General features: G+C 47.6%; 1 protein-coding gene across 1 annotated transcript in view; it reads left to right on the forward strand.

Moving 5' to 3' along the window:
* The first annotated feature begins 304 nt into the window (after positions 1–304).
* The window catches only part of SNRK (SNF related kinase), a 46,777-nt gene continuing 24,280 nt past the window's right edge, over positions 305–22,801 (forward strand). The window contains exons 1-2 of the mRNA XM_072651080.1: positions 305–442; positions 18,691–19,390. Coding sequence (XP_072507181.1) covers positions 18,802–19,390 — 589 coding nt within the window. The 5' untranslated portion in view covers positions 305–442; positions 18,691–18,801. The remainder of the gene's footprint in view (positions 443–18,690; positions 19,391–22,801) is intronic.

The raw sequence follows: 22,801 nt of genomic DNA on the forward strand, positions 1-22,801 counted from the left end.
TCTCTTCCCCCTCCCCCTCCTATTCTCTCGGGCTACGTCTCCGTCCCTTCCCCTCCCGCAGCCCCGCCCTCTCCGCTTTAAGAAGTCCCGCCCCCTCCCCCCAGGAGCCCCGCCCCTCCAGTCACTGTCTTTCTCTCCCTCTCCCCTCCTCTGTGCCCAGAGCCCAGCCCCGCCCCGATGCTGACGTCACAGTGACGCGAGCGATCGGCGCAGGCGCAGAGGCGCTGGCCGGCCCTGCCCCGCCCCCCCGGGCTCCCCCTCCCCCGCTCTCCGCTCCCGCCCTCCTCCCTCCTCCCCTGCCCCCTCCCCTGGGCGGCCCCTCCCGCGGCCGTCCGGCTGCCTGCTCAGTGCTATGCTCGGGGCGGGCGCGGGGCGCGCGGGCATCTGGGCGTCGGGGCCGTTGGAGGTGCTGGAGCCGCGGCGGCTGCGGGCGCCGGGACAGGTAAGGGCGGCCGGCGGGGCGGGCGCGGGGAGGGCGCGGGGGCCTTCGCGGGGCCCAACCCCCCGGCTCGCCGGGCTGGGCCCCGCCGGCCAAGTTGGCCCCGGCCCGGGCTGGCTGGGAGCGAGCGGGCCCGAGCCTCGAACCCTGAGCCCGGAGCCCCGAGCGCGGCCTGGCTCGGCCTGAGGGGGAGAGGGGGCCGGAGCTGCGGCGAGGATTCCCCGGGCCCCCCAAATCCGCGGCGACTGCGCCCCCTGCCTTGGAGGGCCCCTCCCCAGCACTGGCCGCCCCGATAGTGACCCGCCCCCCCAGGCCCCAGTGCATCCCCCCGATCTGGGGGGTCCTGTGTCCCCCTCCCCCCAGGACGGACCTGCTTGTCCTGCCCCCCCGCGGAGTGTCCTTCGGGGCCCCCCCTTTCGGCCGGGGTCGCCCGCTTGGCGGCTCCTTCCCCTCCCCCACCGGACCCCACGGGGCCCGAGGATGCGGAGGATGGCCAGGATGCGGTGCCCTTGCGGCCCCCCCGCGCCCAGGCTGCGGGATTGCGGTATCCGTCCCTCCGCCCTCCCCCCGGCGGGGCGGGCCCCCCTGCCCCCCCAGAGGCCCCCCCCGAAGGGCCCCCCACCTTCAGGCGCCCCCGTGCCTCGGGGCTCACGCCTTTAACCCCTTTTAGCCCAATAACGTTGGAGGAAACCGCGGACCGATTTTTTAAAAAGAGTAAATTTGGCAAATACCGTGAAATAAAATAAGTTATTTACAGATCCCTAGATTCCCAACTTTATTAGGGAAATCAGGTGTCTGTCCCCTAAAATGTCCTCGTGAATCCCTAAATCCTTTCCTGGGGTTTCTGCGGAGCCACCTCGTTACGCTACAATGTAACCAGTTGAATGATTTTTAAGACCACAAACCCCCCAGCGGGCCCCGGAGGGCCCTGGGCAGAGCGGCCGGGCAGTGCCCGCCTGGCATTCCCATTTCACCGACCAGAAGGGCTGTGCCCAAGGTCACCCACGGGAGCCAGGAGGGCATCCCGCCTGCATCCGACCCCCAGATCCCCTTCATTTGTTACCTGCCCTCCTTTCCCAGGAGGGACTCGGCAGACTCAAGGACAGGAGCTGGAACTGAGGGGTGCCCGGGCTCCTAGTCCGGATTTCCAAATGGACCTTAAAGAGGGGAGATGCCTTCCGGAACCCAGCTTAAAGAAAGATTTCCCCTCCGAGAGAATTTATTGCAGGTGTTTATCAGAGCTCTTCACCCAAACAAAGAAAAACTAAAAGTGAAACTAAATGGTAAAAGGTGGTTATTTATCGGCAGTATTATTGAATGCCCACAATTCTCTAGGCACACAGTGGTACAAGGAAGACATGGTTTCTTCCATGTAAGAGCTTGTTGTAATCTTAAGAGCTCATTAAACAGCCGAAAGCTGAAAAAAGCGTTCTTATTTGAATTATTTTCATGTTTTAGTATTTCAGGAATTAGGAACAGGTGAGGGCATGTAAAGACTTTTCATCCGACTGCATTTTCTTAGTATTTTGGTTGTCACTCAGTAAGAAGCAGATTTAGCCAAGACATTATGAAAAGAAAAATATCAGGCCTTGGGTCCTTACCAATTTATGTTGAGTCACAAGTACTTACCTGAGTGAGGGAACCTAGATTTGAATGGCCATTCCCATGAGTATACGCCATGGTTAACAAGCCTTCCCACTTGGATGAGCCTCAGTTTTTCATATCTGTAAAATGGAGAGATAGAGTTTCTAATAGCCACTCACAGATTTGTGTGGAAGGTGGTTTGTTCAACCTGAAGGCACTCTGAGTTACTATAGTGGAGGGTACCTGGGAATTTCTGGGCTTTAGGGTAGCTGCTACTTTAAATCTTCAGGCCCAGAAGCTAGCCTTCAAGTTTTTCTCCTGCTTAGCAACACCAGAGAAATGAGCTAGGTTCAAGTTGGGCCTCTGTGTGACTGGGCAAATCACTTGACCTCTCAGTTCTCTAGGCAGCACTCCGAGATATAAATTACAGCCCTGCTTTAGAAGAGGGAATTTGCTCCTCCTGGAGTTCCCAGGAGCCATGAAGTCCCAAGTGTGATTGCTGAGTGACCGTTTCCTGGATTGTTTGGTATTTATTGTCTTTGCACTGTGTGCAGTTCTCATTAAAAAAAGATGCACTTTTCTTTGGAGGAGAGGGAAGTCTATACCTTGGAATCTGGCCTCCCTTATCTCAATAGTGGCCAGGTTTTACTTTCATTTGTGAAATCCCAGCTTTAGATGTTGGCTGCCACTGACAAGTTACACAACCATCGTAGGCCTCAGTTTCTTCCTCTGTAGAGTAGGGTGATTGAACTGTCCATTTCCTTAATGTGTTTCTGGTCTATTTTAATTCTTCATGATTGCATTCATTTCTTTTTTTAAATCAGAATTTTGGAACTGTAGTGACCTGCTCTTGCTGGTGATTTGGACTCAGATTCCTGGCAGAGTTCTATGATGTCTTATTAAAGGAATGGTTTGGTTGGCGGGAGCTGAGTGAGGAAAGCTCAGATTGTGCCCAGCCTGTGAATGGTCACTTAGGACCCATCATCCCAGACTAACTTCAGCTCATTCTTTGACGGGGTTTCTAGATTGTTACAGTGGGGGATGCTCAAGGAGATCAGGATTCTAGGAAAGCCTTTGACAAAGGTACCACCATGCCCAAGTCGGTGACAGACCGTGGAACTTCCGCTGGAAATTTCTCTGTGGACCCTTTTAACAGGAAAAACATCAACTAATTTTTCATACTTAATTATAGATAGAGGGACCAGAGAATGTATAAGTTTAGCTCAAATTTATTTGTTTTAAGAGGGTTATTAAAGTTTCAAAAGGTTCTATGTAATAGAAGATATAGAAATTGAGGGTTAAAGTAGAAATAATATTGGATTGGCCGTTGGAGGGTCCACGTTTGAGTCCCAGCTATGTGACCTCTACAGATGTAAGCTTCCTTATCTGTAAAGTGGGAACAATGATACTTGTTCCACAAACTAACTTACAGGGCTGTTGAGAAGAAAATAGGTTAAAATATGACTAGTTGTTGTTAAGTAATCCCACTGATTGATGGGATGAATTGACTTGCAGTTCCATTGGTGCACACAGTGGCATTCTTTATGTAAATCTCCCATATAGGTTCCCCTCTACCTCTCCACCAGCCTAATAGGCTCCTCCATTCTTTAAATATTTCCATTGTCTGGTCTTTCCAGTGGTGTGTTCACTTGGTTATTGGCCAGAGAATATAGATGCAGAGAGCCCCAGGAACCCTGTGACTTGTTGGACATTTGGTGCAATGGTCAGGGCCGACCTCAGGGTGTCTCTGCCTCTTTTGGCTATGTCTCCTGAGCTGTCTGCCAGGGGTTCACCTGGCATGCTGGGGATTTGGCTTCCTGTCTCTGAAACTTCTGAGGGTGCCCGTGCACTATGTGAACTGACCATCGTCTATCTCTGACTGGTCTTTTCCAGTCACTGTGGACTTGCTGTGTTCAGTTTTCCACATGAGTCTGTGTCTCATGCTTTTCTCTGCTGTTCTTTGGGTCACCCTCGGTTTTGATTTTTCCAAGGATCATGGGATTACAAGATTTGAAACCTCATAGCCCCGCTGGAAGAATACTGGTCTTGAGAAGAGGGGTCTGGATTTCAGATAGAAGTAGCTTTCCTTCCAACAAGGCACAAGCCTCAGCCACAGCGATTCAGCGACCCTCTGATTGTTACTATAGGTAGCCATATGCTTGCCAAAGGTGTTTGCCCCACCATGGAGCAGTGGTGTCTGCTCCTGTTTGTGAAGGACAAACAGCACAGCACCTCCTGAATTAGATCCATAAGGGTTAAGAGTTTGGCCAACCATCCACACAGGAAAAACTACATGGATGAAGATAACAGAGAGCTAAGGAATGGCATGTACATTTTGAAATAAAGTTTTGTTGTACTTAAAAGTGTAAAAAACCATTCATAGTTTGTGGGAGTACAAAACATTGGCAGAGATGGGAGTTGGGGCGAGGCGGGCAGATTGAGTCCTTGTCCCACCTGGGTCTAACTGTGATCTGTATTTAGATGGAAAATCAATTGAGTCTGTCCATCTATGCCTGTCCTGGGCAGACATTGCTTCTGAATGATAACCTGTACCCAGTATTGAATTGGACAAAGAGTGGGATAGTTTGCATTTGCTTCTTCTTGAATCAAAAAACTCATCTTTGTTTTTTTAAGTGGTTTTAAAGTTTAGAGAACAGGTAACGTTTGTAGGAGGTCTGAGTCCCATCCATAACACTTTCATCATTAGACAAGTAGAGAATCATTAGATTCTCTAGAATCTGATAGAAACCATTAGAGAATCATCCCCTGGAGGCCAAGCTGTAGTCAAAAGTGCCTGGACACTCTTCCTCCAAGACTGAGCCTCACCCCGTGATGAGTAGTTTGATCCTCTGCCAAGACCAGGTCTGTCCATGGGCCTGGGTTCAGATCCTACCTTTGACAAATAATTTTATCTCCCAGGTCCTTATTCCTCATTGGAATGAGGGTGTTGGACTATATGGCCCATCTGCTCTTCAAGTAGAGCAGTCAGTAGTGCATCAGGCCTGGAATCAGGAAGACCTGAGGGTCAATTTGGCCCCAGAACTTCCTAGCTATGTGACTTTGGGCAAGTCATTTCACCTGATTGCGTCTGTTTCCTCATCTGAAAAATGGGGGTGATGATGACACTTACCTTCCAAAGTTATCATGAGGGTCAGAAGAGGTGATAGTTGTTAGATGTTTAGCACAGAGTCTGGCACTCAGTAGGCACTTAATAAAGGCATATTTCCTTTCAATTTAAAGTCTGATCCTGTGAACCTCCTATTCTGCCTTTCTGGGGAGAATCCAGGGAGCCCTCTGGTGCTTTTGTGGAAACTTGTTAAGACATCTGCCCTGCCATTTGGGGTTTCCCAGGATTCAGAGTCCTTCATTGTATATTTGGGGAAATAGACTCAGAGAGATTCCTCGGCTTGCTTACGTAACCCAGCATCAGGATTGGAATCTGCACTATTTGACTCCAAATCTTATGTTCTTGGGATGGTGACACCTTGGTGTGAGCTTTGGAGGAAAAGACGTTTTTGTCATCTGAGGCAGAGGCATCAAGGGGGTCATGGAACTGGATGGAAGAGACCCTGTAGGAAAAGCCCATATTCACATCATCTCCATTCTAGAGGGTTTTTATAGTCTTTCTGTTCAACATTTCCCAATTCCACCTATTCTTAGAGGATGGATTCAAATAGGACGATACTTGAAAACATGAAGGTTTGTGGGGAGAGATGAGAGTGTTGTTTGGGACTTATTGAATTTGAGATGTCTCCAGGACACCCAGTTTGTCATGTCCAGTAGGCAGTTGTTGATGCAGAATTGAAGTCCAGGTGAAAATCTGGGCTGGATGTAGAGATGTGCAAGGCATCTGCTAGAGATGAGCGTTAGATTCATGATGGCATGAGGACAGGTGAGAGACAGAGACCCACCAGCCCAGGGCTTGGGGAGTACCTGAAGGCCCTGGTGCTAATGACAGGGGAAGCCAGCGTGAGAGTCATCTACAAGAGGAGTGGATGGCCAACAGGGTCCGGAGACAGCAGATAGATTGAGATGGATGAGGACAGAGAAAAGGTTGGTCACCACATGTGGCTGACCGTCAGACATTGTGGGGACCATGGGAGAGCAGTTTCAGTCCAGTGACGACATTGGAATCCTGACTTCAAAGGGCTGACAAGGAGTGAGAGAAGAAGTGAAGGTGTAGACAGCTTTTCCCCAGGAGTTGGGCTGAGAAGGGGAGGAAAGATAAAGGCCATGCCAGGGTAAATAGCCATGGACATAGTAATGGGGCTTGACCAGAGCCATGAGTGCTTAAATACACTGATACTGGAGGTGAGGAGAAACCTCACTCCTTTCCCATGGCATTCATTGTTCTCATGTGGATGACTTCTTTGGACTCTTATCTGATTTTTTTTGTAGATTTGATCCCAAAGATCTGTACCTCTGTGTATGTCCAATTGATCATATGCAGTGCATGGAAAAAGCATTTGAGTACTTACATGCAAAGAACTGTAAGCTCCTTATAGAACTAGTCATGGAAAGGCAGGATGTTGGCATGCCCTCTAGGAGCTGGCAAATAGAGGAGGCTTTATTTGGGTCCAAATCAGGTTGCTTAGGGTGCAGGACTAGCCCGAAATCCTGTATGTTTAATGGTGAGGAGATGCTGGCATCATGGGGAAGGTTAGCAACCCAAAGTACTGCCTCCTCTTTGGCCGGTGAAAATTCTGGAGTAGTTTCTGATTGACATGGTTTTTATTGCCATTCACTGTGATAAGGAGAGAAACTAGGATGTGGTGTGGACTCATGGCTTCACTGGTCTAGGTGAGGAAAATCCCCACTGCAGGTTAACGCCTCTGTCTGCTGTGACCTAGAAGAGTCCTCCAAGAAAGAGGCCCAGGAGCGCAGAGGGGATTGGGGATCTGCCCAGGAGCACCCAGCCAGTCTGGGCCAGAAGGAGCACCTGACCTGAGCCAGGCCTTCTTGGTTTAGAGGCCACCCCTCTATTATTCATTGCGTTAGAGATGAAACCAGACCCCTAGACTCAGGATTTCCACAGACAGGATCTGAAATTGGCCATCCTCCTTAATCACATCATATTGTGATATCAAAAATATTCATTTTGTCCCTCAGCCTCCTCTCTCCGATGTTGGCTGCTCCAAAAGGACAGATGGGCCGGCCCTGTTCCTGATGTATTTTTAGAGGTCCAGCCCAAAGAGGTGATTTCCACCCTAGGCGGTTTCATCTCCCAGTCAGGCCACAGAGTTGAATCTGATGAGTATGTGTGTACTCTTCAAGGAAGATTCCATCAAAGTCCCCCCCCCCAAAGCCTCACCCTCCCTCATGCCCTTCAGGTTAGTCAAGGTGTCTCCCTCTGGCTTTGATGTTATAGCCTGACTCCACTTTTATGGTGGCTGAGTAGATGAGGCCTCCTTTTGCACCAGAGACCCATGCAGGCATCTGGCCTTGTGGTACTACTCAGAGAGTGTGGGCTTCTGCAGAGGGAAAATGTATTTGTGAGTGCTAGGCCTTCCCATTAAACAAACTGTCCAAGAAACTCTGGGAGGTAGGACAGGGCAAAGTCCAGGTTTTTTACCACTCCCATTGTGCTTTTAGCCCCTTGCTAGGAAGATTGTTTATGATACCCAGGAATTCCCCCTTTTGTCTCAGAAACAATATCTTATCTCCAGAGACCGAGATTCTGAAATTTAGGGGAGCCCAAGATCTCTCCTTCCAGGTTGCACTGGGAGGGAACAAACCACATGGGGCTGTGCCCCAAGGGAATAGTTCCCTTCCCTGGGATGTATGTGCCTAGGCTACACCCTGCCAGACCCTGGAAGGACTGGGGCATTCCTTGGCTTGCCTACCATCCTATCCATGGCGTGGCTCTGCATTCCAGATCCTAGAATGGACTTTCCCTCTCCGTCCTGCTACCCCCATCTCTGTCTGCTAACCCCCATTCAGGACTTGTTAGGTAGGAGGTCTTCCATGAAACCTTCCCTAAACCCTTCCCGTGGAAGCTTGTTATGCCTGGCAGTAGTGGAAAGAGCAGGGAACTTGAAATTGGATATGGATGGGGAGACTGCTGCTGCTGCTACAGCTTCTCAGGTCTTTGACCTTGACCCACTTGGGATCTTCAGGGTCCTCCGATCATCTCTCCTTCCTTCACATATCACGGGCCTGCTTATTCTCTCAGTTATTTGTACAGAGGTCTTTTCTGCCTGTTCCCAGTCCTGGCCCAGTTACACTCAGGCTTGGTGGTGTTTTCTTCTTTGTTCACTGAGTGCCAAACCCTGTGCTCTAGGATAGCAGATGCTTGGCAAACTTGTGAACTCAGTTATCTTCATTGTTTCTAGCCCTTGTGTTTTATCGTTATATTCACTGATCCTGTGAAGTGTTTCTTTAAGAAGGAGATGAAGAAGAGAGATTATGATGTGCAAATGCCAAATAAAAGCCGCTTTGGAAAGGGTGAGCTCCCATCGGGAGAAGCTCCAGAGAGGGTGGTGCAAGCCTGAGCTCTGCCCGGGCACCCTCTACTCCTCTGTGCTGGTGGGAGTCAGTCTGGGAGCACTGACTTTCTCATGATGACATGATGGTTTGAAGTAACTCTTAGAGAAACATACCTCACTGAAAGAAATGAGAACCTCTTCATAGGACTCTGACTTGGACTTCACTTCTCTTCGGCAGAAGGCGTTTCCTCATTGGGGATTTTTGCCAGTGAGGTCAAAGGTCTGAGCTCTGTCCCTGACCTAAGAAACGTCGTCTTCTGTGTAAGTCCAAGCCCATTACCACAGTCTGGTACATTTTCCAGGTCTGTTCTTCATGCGGATGAGCTAGTGCTTGGATTTAATGCCTCAGCGCGGTGGAAGTTAGGCAGCAACTCTGAGGAGGAGGAACGAGTTTCTTCTGTTTAACTGATTACCATGGCAGGTAACTTCTTGGATGAGATTTCAGGGAGTAAAGCAGCATTAGGTAAGTGTCAAGAAGTGACAGACTAGATTGATTTCAGACCATTATCGCTGTGAAGGTTTAGTGGTGCTACAAAAACCACATCAGAGCCAAGGCTTAACATTTACAGAACGAAATTCCTCCGGTTCTAAAATAGAACAACTCTGGAAATTTTAAGAGACAAGTTTTTTCCTTAAAAAGAAAAGAAAGTAATAATACTATCTGAATAGTTTTTATCGTGTCATTTTCAGAAGATGCTCTCAGGGATTGTCTTGGGCATTGTTGTATCGGTACGTAGATCTATTCCGGTGGGAAGGGGAGGTTTCAGAAGCTGATGGTATCTGTATGGGAAAAAAAGTGCTTGTTAATGGATGAGAAAAGAGAAAGACCAGACAGAATTGGAAAGAGACAAAACAAAAGTGACTAGTTTGGAATTGTTGCCTGAAGGTTGAACTTTTCAGATTGTTTTGGGAAAACCTTGTAGAGCCCAAGTTCCTAAGTAGCCTCGTGCTCACATCCCTGTTGTGTTTTGGCCTAAAGGCTAGATGGTTTATTGAATTAGACCTCTGACTTTTGACAATAATACATCAGCTTTGAAAAAATAAACTGCTTCTCTTATATGGCTTTTGACTGATATCTTATTATGAAATTGTATAAAATGTTTTATAATAAAGTTTAGGTAGCATTTGAGGACAAAAGCATGATGAAGACTTGATTTTCACTTATTTTTAGATTAAGGATAGAGACCAGACCTATGATTTCCCTGGTGCAGGGGTTCCCTCTGCAGTCTGACATCTCTCTTTACAAATCCAGCCTTTCTTCCTCTTTCCACTAGTGACATGAACCTTGTGCCTGAGCCAGACAGGTCTGTGTATAATTCATGCATCCCCCTTGTCTGGAATCTTTCCTCCCTACTTATTTCTCTTCAATATTTAACTCATTCAGTGTTGCTGCAGAGACTACTTTGTCCCCCTGAAAGCCTTAAATGTGAGTAGTGCCCCAACAGAACCTTTGATTCTCTCTGGGAGCCACCAGAAAAGACAAGGGGAAAAGGCAGACCTGAATCTTGTAAATGGGCTCTAGCCCTTTGGATACCCTGCTATGATATTTGTGTTGACCTTTTGAAGTTCTTTTGTATACTCTTCCTTCCATTTTTTTGGTCAGTGCCTTTTTAAAATCTGAACTCATTGGAGAGTTTGTTCCCATTAGGGTTACTTTTCTTTAAAAAAATTTTTTTTAGCAACCTCTTCTCACTCTTCCCTAATACTGAATTTTCAAGTCATCTTAAAGACCTAAATCTCTTGTATTTGCAATATTAGGTCTCATTCTCTATACAGTTGAGTGTGTCAGCAATCCATAATTTTATTGGTGTTGGTACTCTCAGCATTGATACAGATTGTAACCCTTGTTGAACTCAGTAGATGGTCTTCTGCAGTTATTGTGGCCAAAAAATTCATCTCCTTGTAGCCATCTTGGTGATGAAACTCTCTGCTGGTCTAGTTTTTGGACAGTAAGCATGCAGGGGACCATTCATCTTGGTAGGACCTGCCAGAGCTTGTCCTCTGCTGTCAGAGCCTGTCTGTACTCAGGGCCACCTTTGTACCAGGACAGGATGTCATGAGGACAGTGATGTCACGATGGCATTTGAAATTAGCATGATTTCTTGCAATGTTTCATGGGTTCTTGAAAATTGTATCAATAGCACCAAAGCTGTGACAGATGCTACCCAGCTGGAGATGCTGAGAACCCTCCAAAGGATGGACGTGGAAGGATCTTTTTTAATATGGTAAAAGGAAGTGAGCGTGTGCGGTGGGGTAGCATTAGAAACTTTCCCAGTAAATACAAGTGTAAAACAAAGGTCCTTTGTGCCAGTGTTATTTTTCTTAGTTCTAGAAATGCTCAGAATGGGACAAGAGAAAGAAGGATATCACGGTAGTCAAAGAAGAGATAAAACTGTCCCTTTGCTGATGACATGATGGTTTACTTAGAAAATCCTCGTGACTGAGGAGAAAAAAATATTGAAATAATAGTGTAAATGAAGTTGTAGAAGATAAACAATAAAGACTAAGACAGAAAAACCCAGAAAAATCAATATTTTTTTATTGAAAAAAACAAGTTTAGGAGGCAATAACAAGAAAGTGCAGTCTCATAAAAATTATAAAACACATGCATTATCTAGGAGTCAGTCTACCAAAGCACACTCAGTACTTGTATAGATCGAATTATAAAATCTCCTTAAATAAACAAATAGCACAAATGACTGGAGAGAGAGTCGATGCTTATGACAGACTATGCAACTGTAATAAAATGATGATGACTGTACTACAGTGAACTTACAGATTGAGTGCTACACTAACCTCACCACCAAAGACATGCTTTACAGGACCAGACAACATGGTAACAAGATTCATTTGGAGGGAAAAAAAGATCTAGAATGCATACAGGAACATATGCAAGTAATGAAAAAAGACAGGAATGAAGAGGAAATGGTACTTCCAAACCTCCTACCGTATTTCAAAGCCGAGGTTCCCAAGCTTATTTGGCCTACTGCCCCCTTTAAAAAAAAGTTACTCACCACCCCCCTGGAAACTGACTTTCTTTAACCCTTTAACAGTTTAAAAAAAATGTGTCATTTCAAAAAATATATATATACATATATAAAATATACTTTTTAAAAGTGGTGCATCCTAAATTTAATAATTTATTGCAATTTGTGGGGGTTTTGCACACTTTAAAGTTTTGGTGATGCAGTATTGCATCATGTAATGTATTGTGAACAAGTCACTCCCTGCACATATTCCTGCTGACGGATGCTGGACTTCCTGACAATGTACCACGCTCTTGCCTGTCAGTGGACCACTGGTCAATGGGTTATAAGTTGCATTTGGTGTGTTTATTTGGAAAATAATGTAACCACTATGACTTGAACTCAGTTACACAATGAATGAAATGTGTAGGAATAGTTTTTCAGACTTTTCTTCTCTTCTTTCCTTATGCTTCCACTGCCCCCTTATTTTATTCGATGCCTCCCACTTGCACCAGATGCTACTATTGTCTTCCTGGAGCTTTGCAGTGCCCCCCACTGGGCACTATCACCCACTTTGGGAACCTTTGCTCTAGAGCAGTAATCATCCAAGCCATTTGTATTAATTTTAAGAAGAGAAGTAGATCCATGAAGTAGATTGCAGACAAAGAAGAATCATAAATAACTGGATTTAATAACTCAGTGTTCAACCAAGCCTCAGACAAAAAGAACTCCCTACATGACAAGTTTTTCTTGGAAAATAGGAAAGCAGCTTGGCAGGATTAGGTTCAGACCAGTATCTTTGGGATGTGACCAGATCATTAAAAAAACCAAACAAACAAACAGAAGAGAAGCAGTTGCTGTGTCTTTCACGGCTCTGGAGGGGATAAATTCTTATCCAGACAAGGGATAGAGATGATTACAAAAGAAAAATGCCTTTGGTTCTATCAAATTGAAAAGCTTTCATAGAAACAGAATGAAGGGTGCCAGAATTGGACAGCTGTCAGAAGAGGCTTGGACCCAAAGCCATCCCAACTAAGAGGTGAACAAGTAGAGGCCTGGAGAAGAACTGGGATGCCTTTTAACAGCCATGTGAAAGAAGCCTAGGAATCACTACGAAGACTACCTTGTGCTTTCACCTCATGCCCAGCTGGGGAGATGTCTATGTGGAAAGGCAAGCACCCAAGGGCATTGTTGGCAAATCTGTGAATTGTTCCTGCCCTTCTGAATGCTGTTTGGAATTATGGGAAGAAACTTCCAAACTTGTACCCTTTACCTCAGAGATTCTACTGCTGGGTGGAATCCCCAAGTTACAGAGACAGGCCCCATAGACCCCCACATGTTTGTGTAGGGGTGGGAGGTGGGTGGGTAGCAAAGAAGTGGAAATAAAGAGATGCTCTGCAGCTGGAGAACGGCTAAACAAGCTGTCCATAAATGTTGTGAGATACTGATGTGCTCATAAGAAGGAATGAATGAAGAAGCATTTTGCTGTGCTCCTTTTATGCCAAGCAGCATGCATACAAATAGATAAAGCCCAGCAGTCCCTGCTCTCAAGGAGCTCACTGTCTGGTTGGGGGAGAAAATACATACAATTCAGCTGGAGGGCAGAAGTCTTAAGGGTTCTGTAGGGGCAGATGATGCCAGTTTTGGGGGACTGCAGGGCACAGTCAGGACAGAGGGTCAGGCATGTCAGACCTCTCTCAGAGGAAGGGTGCCCCTCTCTCGACTGACATGGAGGTCCCCAGGACTGGGGCCTGAGGAGGGGGCCAAGAGAGAACATCACAGAATCACCGGATTGGAAATTTGAAAGGGGCTTCGGCAGTCATTTGGTCCAACCAGACACCAAAGGCACCTCTACTGTAACGGTCATGAGATCTCTGCCTGAAGGTTTCCCAGGAGGGATGACTCATTGAGACAACCTGTGTTTACAGGTGGACCTCTCTGCACCTTCTGGGGCTCCTGGTTCTGCCTTCTGGGGCCAGGCTCCCCCACACACTTGAAGACAGATGTCCTCTCCCCCCAGTCCATTCACCTGATGCTTGAGCAGCGCATGTCAGTTTTGACGTCATCTCAGTCACTGCTCCTGACTCTCTCCAGCTTGTCAGAGTCCTTCATCCGTAACTTGAGGACTTAGGTGAACATGCCAAGGAAGGAAGGGGGCCCAGCCAAATGGTGTGCAGATGGAGAGGCCGCCTCCGTCTTGGCAGGGCCAGGAGGCCTGGGGTCAGGGCACTATGTTGGCCATTGGTGGAGGCTTTCTTCTTCTTCTTTTAGCCCTTTGTTACGAAGGATGTCCTAACCAAAACCAGCATTGAACATTGGCCCAAAGATCCCTTCCAACCACACGTGCTCATAGTTTAAGGAGGATGCTTTCTTGCTTTTTGAGAATTGGACCACCTTTTGCTTGTCTCCACTCTTTAGGAGCATTTTCTATTCTCCAGAATTCTTTACAGATCTCATCTCTGAGCTCCTTTAGTCCTTCAGATGCAGCTGGATGGCTCAGTGATTAAGAGTACTTGACTTACTGTTAGGAAGATCCGAGTTTGAATCCTGTTTCACACATTTCCTAGCTGTGTGGCCCCAGGCAATTCACTTGACCTCTCTCTGCCTCAGATTCCTCATCTGTGAAAGGAGGGTAATAACAGCAGTGCCTCCCAGGTTGTTGTGTGGATCAGAGGAGATCAGATAAGTAAGCAAAGCACCACAGAACCGCCATGATTCCATCCCAACCCTGTCTGTTATTCCCTTTTCCATTTTGAGGATTGTTTTCCTTGACAGAGAGAAATGAGATGGGAGGTGGGTAATTTCACTTTTTATGTTTGTCTTTTCACACCAAATATTCCTTAAAAAGCTCTCCTTTTTGTCCTCAGCGGTTTTTTTAAACAAGCTTTAGTGCCAAGATCTTGTTTCTGGGGTCATTCTTTGGTATCTGTCCTCCCTGCACTGCCTGGTTTGCATTTGTGTTGGGTGCAGGTGCTTTTCCATCTGGATTCTGTCATATGAGACTCTTTAAATCCCTCCCTCTTACTCCCTGGGTTTTGTGTTTGGGAGCCTTTTATCTCTCCTGGAGCCATGACGTCATCAGGCCAATCTTTGCTGTGAGTTTTTTGAAATGCTCTTTTTTAAATTCTGGAGTACCCCTAAAACCAGAAATGATGCGGCTACTCGTGTTCTATTCCATCTCACCAGTTAGATCAGGAAGCTGCTTTATGTTGACCCTAGTGCTTTCTGAGGGTCCCCCATGTTTGTAACCCCAGTGTGCATGCCGGGATACTGTAGAGCCCGGAGACACAGCGTAGTGGTGTAGCTCAGTTACCCAAGAGCCAGAGTGACTCCAGAGGCAACGGGAAGGCGCTTTGTGGGCGGCTCTGACTGTGTCACCCCCTTACCCCGTAGCCTCCAGAATCAAATGTAAGCCTTCTGTTTGGGTCCTCTGTGTTCTGGCCTACTTGCCTATCCTCAAACACAATAATACTCTTGTCTCCTCTCTCTGGGCCTTTTGCGCTGGTGGTTCCTTCATCCCTGGGAAAGTTCAACTCCCTCAGCTCCATATTCATTTCCCTGGCTTTCCCAAGGACTTCCTTAGTCACCTCCATCTGACCTTCTGCTAATGCCTTCCTTTTTTCAGTCAACAAGCGTTTATTAAACTTATCATTTAATATCCATGTATATATGTATATACATACGCATACATATATATGTATATGTGTATATATTAACAGTTCTTTCTTTATTTGAATCTCCTCATCCCTGGATGAGGGAGGGATCCTGGGAAATGGCCATTTTGTAGAATAGTGGGAGGGCAAGGTGTCTCCAAGTCAGTGGACAATTAGGAGCAAATCTGAAAACCTAAATGAATACTGGGAATACCACCTTGTAGAATGCATTTTTAGAGCTGGGCACTGCTTGGTTAAAGACTTGTTGGTTTAGTCTTAGCTATGAGCACCTTATTATATGAATAAAACTAACGGTGGCCCACAGTTTCGTTTTCCCATGTTCTCCACTTTGCTTCATGATTATCACATCCTATCACTTTTGCTTTGGACCTTGGACAGTTTTGAATGGAGGAGCAAGTACTGATTAAATGCCAGTTGTGTGCTAGCCCTGCCTGAACCAGCAGTGCCTGCTCTTAGGGAGCTCTACATTGTAATGGAGGAAACCCCTGCTGTGGACACAGTGGCCTGGGAGGGTGTTCTGGAAAATGGGAACCTTTCTTTCTCTGCATTTTTTGTCTTTGATTTACGAACATAATATTCGATGATTCTTTTTTTCCTTTCTGGCTGTTAACTCCCTTTGCCTTTGTAGAGCCATGGCTCTTAAGCAATTTATAGCTTTAGAGAAGAGGTTCTTAACTGAAGGTGCATAGGCGGTCCATGGTTACATTCAGGGAATCTGTGAACTCATCTTTATTTTTGCAGACATCTAACTGAAACTTTTCCTTTGCTTCCGTTACTTCAGAGCATCGGCTTCACCAGACTCCCAGAGGGGTCCGTGACTTGTCCAGGCTCACACAGCTGTGGCTTCAGTCAGGCGACAAGGGATGGGGTGCTTATGGCATCAGGTCCTGTGCATAAAGAAAGGCCAGACCTCAAGCAGGGGCTGCTGGGGATGTAGAGGCCTCTTGGGTCACTCTGTGACCAGAATGGTGATCCATCTGATGCTTCTTAGAGCCCTCGCTGTGCTCCTGCTGTGGGGTTCCTGAGTTGGGGTTGGGGGAAGAGCCGGTGACCTCAGTGCTCTTTGTGTTCCTGGGGAAACAGGAGCAGAGGCTGGATGGACGAGTGGACCTGGTTTCTGAAAACTCTCTCTTTGGAAATGCTCAGCCTTGCACTCAATTTTGTTTTTAAAGGAAGTGCATTGTTCTTGTCTTAATGGCCTTCTTCGCACTTATTTTTGAGAGCACACTAGTTCTGACCCCTAAAACTTCCCCCCACATCGATAGGCCTGACTGTGGATAAAGGAGCTCTTCTAATAAATATGGTTTTAGGACGGATTTTTTCATATGTCAACTCATCGGTATGTGTGTCAGTGAAAAGAAAAGCCATGCAGTACAGATAACCAGCCCTCTTGTTTGCTCTGAGGATCTGCTGTCCCCCTGTTTGCATTTGGGTGTATGGGCAGTATTTCCAACAAGACTGGAAATTGTATTTTGAAGACCTGACTTTGGAGCAACTAGAAAGTCATTCAGTTCTGCCGCACTCTCCTCTTCCAGGCTAAGGGCTGGTAGGAGGTGCAGGCCTAAACTGAGCTACTTCTCCGTCCCCCTCTCCCCTTCCTTCGGGCTGGGATGGAGTAGGAGATAATGAAGTGTTTTGTTTCAAAAAGGCTGTCCCTTCCCTCTCATACCTCCCTGAGGTGGAAATAATGAAAACTAGCAGCTGAGAAACGAAGGCTAAGGCCTTTACAGGGAAAAGGGCAAATTTAATGTGGGTTTCGAAGAATCTTATTCTCTTTCTGACTTCCACGTTGGCCGTTGTCCACCCCTTCCTCCCCGACTGCCTCCTGTCCTTCCTTAGGTGAAGAAGTCTGACATCTGTCAGGCGCAGACATAGGGCTGCCCAACAAACACAGATTTCCTTGACAAGTTAACAAGTCAGGGATTCTTTGTGAAGTTGCTTTGCTGTCTGTTGCTCCATTTCCCCTGGTTAGGGCTGATAAATGTGCAAGCCTGCTCGTTTGCAGGACTACCTTGGAACAGCTTCTCACTGGTTTTTACTATGGATTTTATGAAAGTCTCCTAGCATTGAAGGACCTCCTCTAGGTCCTCTCCCTACTGGGTGGATGAAAAAATGGGCCAGTGGGAGTGAATGGCTTAGCCCAGGGCCATGGAAGCAGCAGTCTCTTGCTAGGAGGGGTCTCTGACCCCACTATTTGTTTATTTGTTTACCATTACCCAGCAGTTTTTATCCTTGAAAAGTCTTTTTTGAATAAAAGGATTTAATAGGAATTAATCGGAGTAGCCTGAAGTCTCAAGTCTTCAATAATACATTTAACCTTTAAAATTACATTTATCAGATGTAAATTTGTTCATTCAACAGATATGTATTATGGGCAGACACAGTGGATATTTCTCTCAGGGGATATAAAGAAAGAACCAGGAGTGACCCCTACTCCCAAGGAGCTTATATCTGGCCAGTCCAGTCATCCCAAGTTTGTGGAAAACTCTTGAGTGAATGACATTAGAGGCTGATGTTCACATTGAGAGCTGAAGATACAGTGCACTCCCTAACTGTATAGATTTGTGTTTTAAGGGAATGAGAAAGAACCATCTTTGTGAAGGCAGAGGAGAAATGACAGGAAAGGTACATTAAATCTGGGGTGGTGGGGAGTACCAAAGGAATCCAAATTGTATACATTGCTGGCATATCCCATGGGTTTCAGTTCTTTACAAATGTGGGTGCCTTGCTAGTTTAAAAACAAGACTTATGAGTCCTTGAATTAGGTCTTTTATGGGCATTGCTAAATCATAATGCTCATGAACAGGTTGATCAACAGTTGATGAATTATTGTGTTGACCGCAGTAAAGAATGAAGTGGTCTAGGAAGGTGTGGGATAGTTATAGTCAGCATTGGTGAAGCTGTTAACCCGCACCAATTAAGTCTTTTGAAGTATTGAAATGTGGGCATGAAGTCAAACCACGTGTTGGATTTATGAGTATAATGACTGTAAGTCAATTGCAAAGTCCTCTTGACTAAATTAAGTGACTATAGTAAAAGTCCTAGGATATTGCTTGTGCTTAGATTTCAAAACTATTTTGCCTTAACTCCCCCAAAATACCTTCTGTGCGTGTGAGAGGGAAAGCTAACCCAGTGTTTTTGGTTGCCAGCCACATAGTGATCATTTCGCCAAACCTGGCTTAATTTATAGTAGAGGGTAGGGTATACTTTGTAAAAACATTAGCTTTTAAAAGCCCACTGAAATTTGCTAATCTTCATTTTGTTTTAATTATAGTAAAAAGTAATACTTAGTGAAAGTCTAATTTTTCTATGGCTTTTGAATTCTCATGAGTCAGTGCAGATGGAAGTATGTCAAGGTTATTTAGGGTATTGTCAAGCTGAGCCATTGATTCTTGTAACATGCTCCTGTTTCATGTCTTAAAAGGCTTTTATTCGTAGAGAATGAGAATGCATGGTTCTTGTTGGTCCAGAAGTGCCAGTCCCAAATGGCCCAGTACAGACAGGATTACCAGTAGTCATTTTTCTCTCTCCTTGTCTTGCAGATGTGTTTGGGGACAGCAAACATGGGCGATTTCTTTTCATCAGAGAGTCTTCTATGAGAAAAACCTGGCAGCAGCAGGCGCTCTGAGCGTCCTTTCCTCCCCTGGAACAGCATGGCTGGTTTTAAGAGAGGGTATGATGGAAAAATCGCTGGCTTGTATGACCTGGATAAAACCCTGGGCAGAGGCCACTTTGCTGTGGTCAAACTTGCCAGGCACGTTTTTACGGGTGAAAAAGTGGCCGTGAAAGTCATTGACAAGACCAAGCTGGACACTCTGGCCACTGGGCACCTCTTCCAAGAAGTCCGCTGCATGAAACTGGTGCAGCACCCCAACATCGTGCGCCTGTACGAGGTCATTGACACTCAGACCAAGCTTTACCTTATCCTCGAGCTCGGAGATGGGGGAGACATGTTTGACTACATCATGAAACATGAGGAGGGTCTTAATGAAGACCTCGCCAAGAAGTACTTTGCTCAGATAGTTCATGCTATATCTTACTGCCACAAGCTCCATGTCGTCCACAGAGACTTGAAGCCTGAGAATGTGGTCTTTTTTGAAAAACAAGGACTTGTGAAGCTCACAGACTTTGGCTTTAGCAACAAATTTCAGCCTGGAAAGAAGCTCACCACAAGTTGTGGGTCTCTTGCGTACTCCGCTCCTGAAATTCTGCTCGGGGATGAATATGATGCTCCTGCCGTAGGTAGGTCCTGGTCTGTGCACTGCCCGTCACTGCCATGTGTACCATGTGCCCAGGTGTGGAGATGGGACAGGGGATGCTGTGTGGGGAGGCTGGTCACCCAAGGGGAGATGAGGGAGGTGACTGGTGAAGAGGCCTGCTTGGCCTGACTATGCCAAGGAAGCCTGTGTCACCATTCCTGGTTTCCTCAGACCTGAACGTCCATGTTTGGTGGCCACCGTGGCTCAGGGTCAGTATCAGGAGACTCTCACTCTCAGTTGATGAGTCTTTCTGAGATACACATTAGGGAGAGGCTCCAGATATTCCGTGAGCCATCGCTGGGGTCGCCCTGGCCTTGACCCTATTGTCTGAGGGAGCTTCAGCTCTCTTCTGAGGGCCTCCTTCAGTGAGAGGCGTCCGTCACACATATGTGAGGCCTGGCCGAGGGGTGGGGGGCTCTGCAGCTCTTCTCGAGGGCAGGTCCAGTGAGCATTTGGCTTCTTGGACATTTCTCCTGTGACAGTGGCACTGGGGGGATCGAGGCGGCCTGAAGAGGCCGGGCTGCCAGGGTGCTTTGGGTCCCTGTTCCTCTTGTCAGAAAAGACCACAGGAAAAGCACTGACTCTGTTTTCAGTGGCCCAGACAAAGCTTCTCCATTTGGATTCTTCTCATTGGGAAGGTGGGGGTATTGGGTTGTTTGCTTTAATACCATCAATCACAGTCTGCCCAGGCCTGTGAGGTGGCGCCAGCGGTAGCCTCCTTGTCGGGTCATGCACCTCTCCTAGTATCCTTAGTAATGGTCATCTAGACTTCAGAAATGGAGGCTCTTCTCAGAGGTAAAGGGTGACCTATCTACTGCCCAGGGGCTCATTCCCTCTCCCATCCCTTGTACTCAAAGCCCACCCCTCCCCCCCCCACAGCCCCCACTGCCATCTGGCAGGCTCCAGTCCCCTTTCCCAGGAGATTTCCCTTCCCCCAACCTCCCCTACTAGAAGTCAGCTTTACAGATGGGGGACAGGCTTAGGAAGCTCCTCAGACAGGTGGGGGGGGGGGGTGCCATAGCACCTAGAGGCATGAGGACCTGGGTTCAAATCCAGCCACTATACATACTTCCTGGCTGTGGCCACAGAACTGCAACATCAGTTTCCTCAACTATAAAATAGGCGACCCCTTCCCCCAGAGCTGTTCTTTCTCCTCTTGCAATGCACATTGGTGATCCTAATGCATCTGAGCTGTGTCTTGGATTCAGGGACATACAGACTCGATCCCAGGCCTCTCTGACCACTGGCTGTAGGTGCCTCCTCCAGACTGATGGATGGACACCCTTATAGAGTGGAAGGGCCTCAAGGCCGGACACTTCCCCCTTTGTCATCTTTCAAGTCAGAGTGCCTGCTGTCTGCCAAATCCTGCCTGGTGCCAGGGAGTCAAACAGCCCCTGTCCTCAGGGCTCTTAGCTTCCTGGGGGAGTGAAGATGATGGCAACATGCCTACCCACAAATCTATGGGAAATTCACACAAAGAACTTTGTGTGCGTCATGTCACTGACTCACTAAAAAACCAACCAGAATTCTGCTTCTCCCTGTTTTCCAGAGGCTAATGGCAAGCAGCGCAAGGCTGCCTCTGGGCCCTCCCCAGCTCCTCATCATACAGGATGAGGAAACTGAGGCCCAAGGCAATTCAGTGATCTGCCTGAGGTCAAGCAGATTGTGAGTGATTGGAAGCCAGGACCAGAGGATTGTCAGGGGAGGTGAAAGGCAGGCAGCATGATCTGGGAGCAGGGGAGAGATAGAGGCAGATGGTCTGGCTTCTCCACTGCCACGATCAGGAGGAAGTGGTCCACTTTAGGGGTGTAGTGTGACCTGCTCAACTGGAGGGAGTGTCCACATGACGGAATCTGAGAGCCATAGGCTTATTTTGAACAATGGGGAAATATGAAAATGTAGGCCCCATAAGACTTCCCCCCATCTTGGGACATGGGAGCAAGTGGGTAAAGTCCACCTGAGTACCCCTCCCCCTGCAAATGCCTGGGATAGGGTCATGAAGGGGAGTCCCTCGAGTTGGAGCCTTGCTGTGTGATGGTGAGCAGGGCTCTGGCCCTCTCTGAGCCTCTGAGTGTGCAAATCTGTGAAAGAATGATGGTCCATTCCATCACAGGATGGCTGTGAGGAAGGTGCTTGCTCAGCTTAGACCCAGGGACTTTAGAAGTGACTAATGATCCTTTGGTTCTGGCTCAGACTCCCCCTTTGCCCACCCCAGACTTGTTTTGAACATGGTTCCACCTGCTTGAAAAGTTGTGGCTGATAGGGCTTGGGGAAGGGAGGAGGCTTCAATCTCATCTGACATTTGCGAGAGGCTATTTATGCTTCTTCCTGCAAATTAAGTAAGCCTATAAATTAAATTTTTAATAAAGCAACTCAAGAAAGCAGAACACTAGTGTAGACACCCCACCCCAATCTCATTTATTCCACATGAAGATCCGCTGAGAGCTCCAAACTTGGCTGTTTTCATGGGCACCTCTGGGTTCTTCTCCATCCTGGGCTGGGCTCTCTGCCCACCTTTGCCCCATGCCCTCAGATCCCATCATTAGCCAGTCTAGGTAATCCTGCCTCCACCCTGTGTCCAGTGGTGGGCTCCTTCTCTTCCCTCACCCAGCTACCCCCACTCCCATGCCAGGCCCTTCTTTCCTCTGGTCTGGATCATTCTCAGCCTCCTTATTGGTTTCACCTGATGAGGACATCCTTCACCTGGGTGGCCTAGGATGGATCTGGATCCAGATCCTGATCCCACCTGGGAGGCCTTCTCAGTCACAACTAGCCCTGGGTGAGCAGAGCTTTGCCCCAGCCATCCCCGCCAAAGTTGGGGCAGCTTGTTCTCTCTGCCGTATGTCTGAGGTCATCCCCTCTGCCTCCCAGGGTCCCTGTGGTGGAGGGTTTCTGCTGGGCCCCCTTTTCCCCTTCCCCAGCAGGCCAGCCCTCTTCCAGCAATGAAGAAAACCTCTGTTCATGACTTTACTCTCTGTGAGCTCTGGGACAAGACAGAGCCTTCTTGTGCCAGCCAGGACTTCAGGGATGCCATGGCCTGGCTCCCCGGCCTTTGTCCTTTGTGATCTCACACCCTCCATGTCTTCTTTAGCCCTCTTGTAACTAGATGAGAAGCTTATCTTTGAACTCGTCACTTCCTCTCCCTCTCCCTCTCCCAGGAGACTGTTTTCTCTTTGCATCCTTGGAGTCAGGAAATCCTGGGTTTAAGTCCTGCTTCTCCTGTCCCTGGCTCTTGGGTACCTTTCTGACCCTTAACTGTAGAAGGGGCAACAGCTGCATTGGTGGAGGGACTTTCCTCCTCCCAGAGCTCCCTCTACCAGTGGAATCATCCTTAGCCCTTTGTCTCCCAGGTGCTGTCATCCCAGGCACAGCTGTTGTGGGCAGGGACCTTGTC

Source organism: Notamacropus eugenii, chromosome 3, assembly GCF_028372415.1.
Source record: "Notamacropus eugenii isolate mMacEug1 chromosome 3, mMacEug1.pri_v2, whole genome shotgun sequence".
NCBI lineage: Eukaryota > Metazoa > Chordata > Mammalia > Diprotodontia > Macropodidae > Notamacropus > Notamacropus eugenii.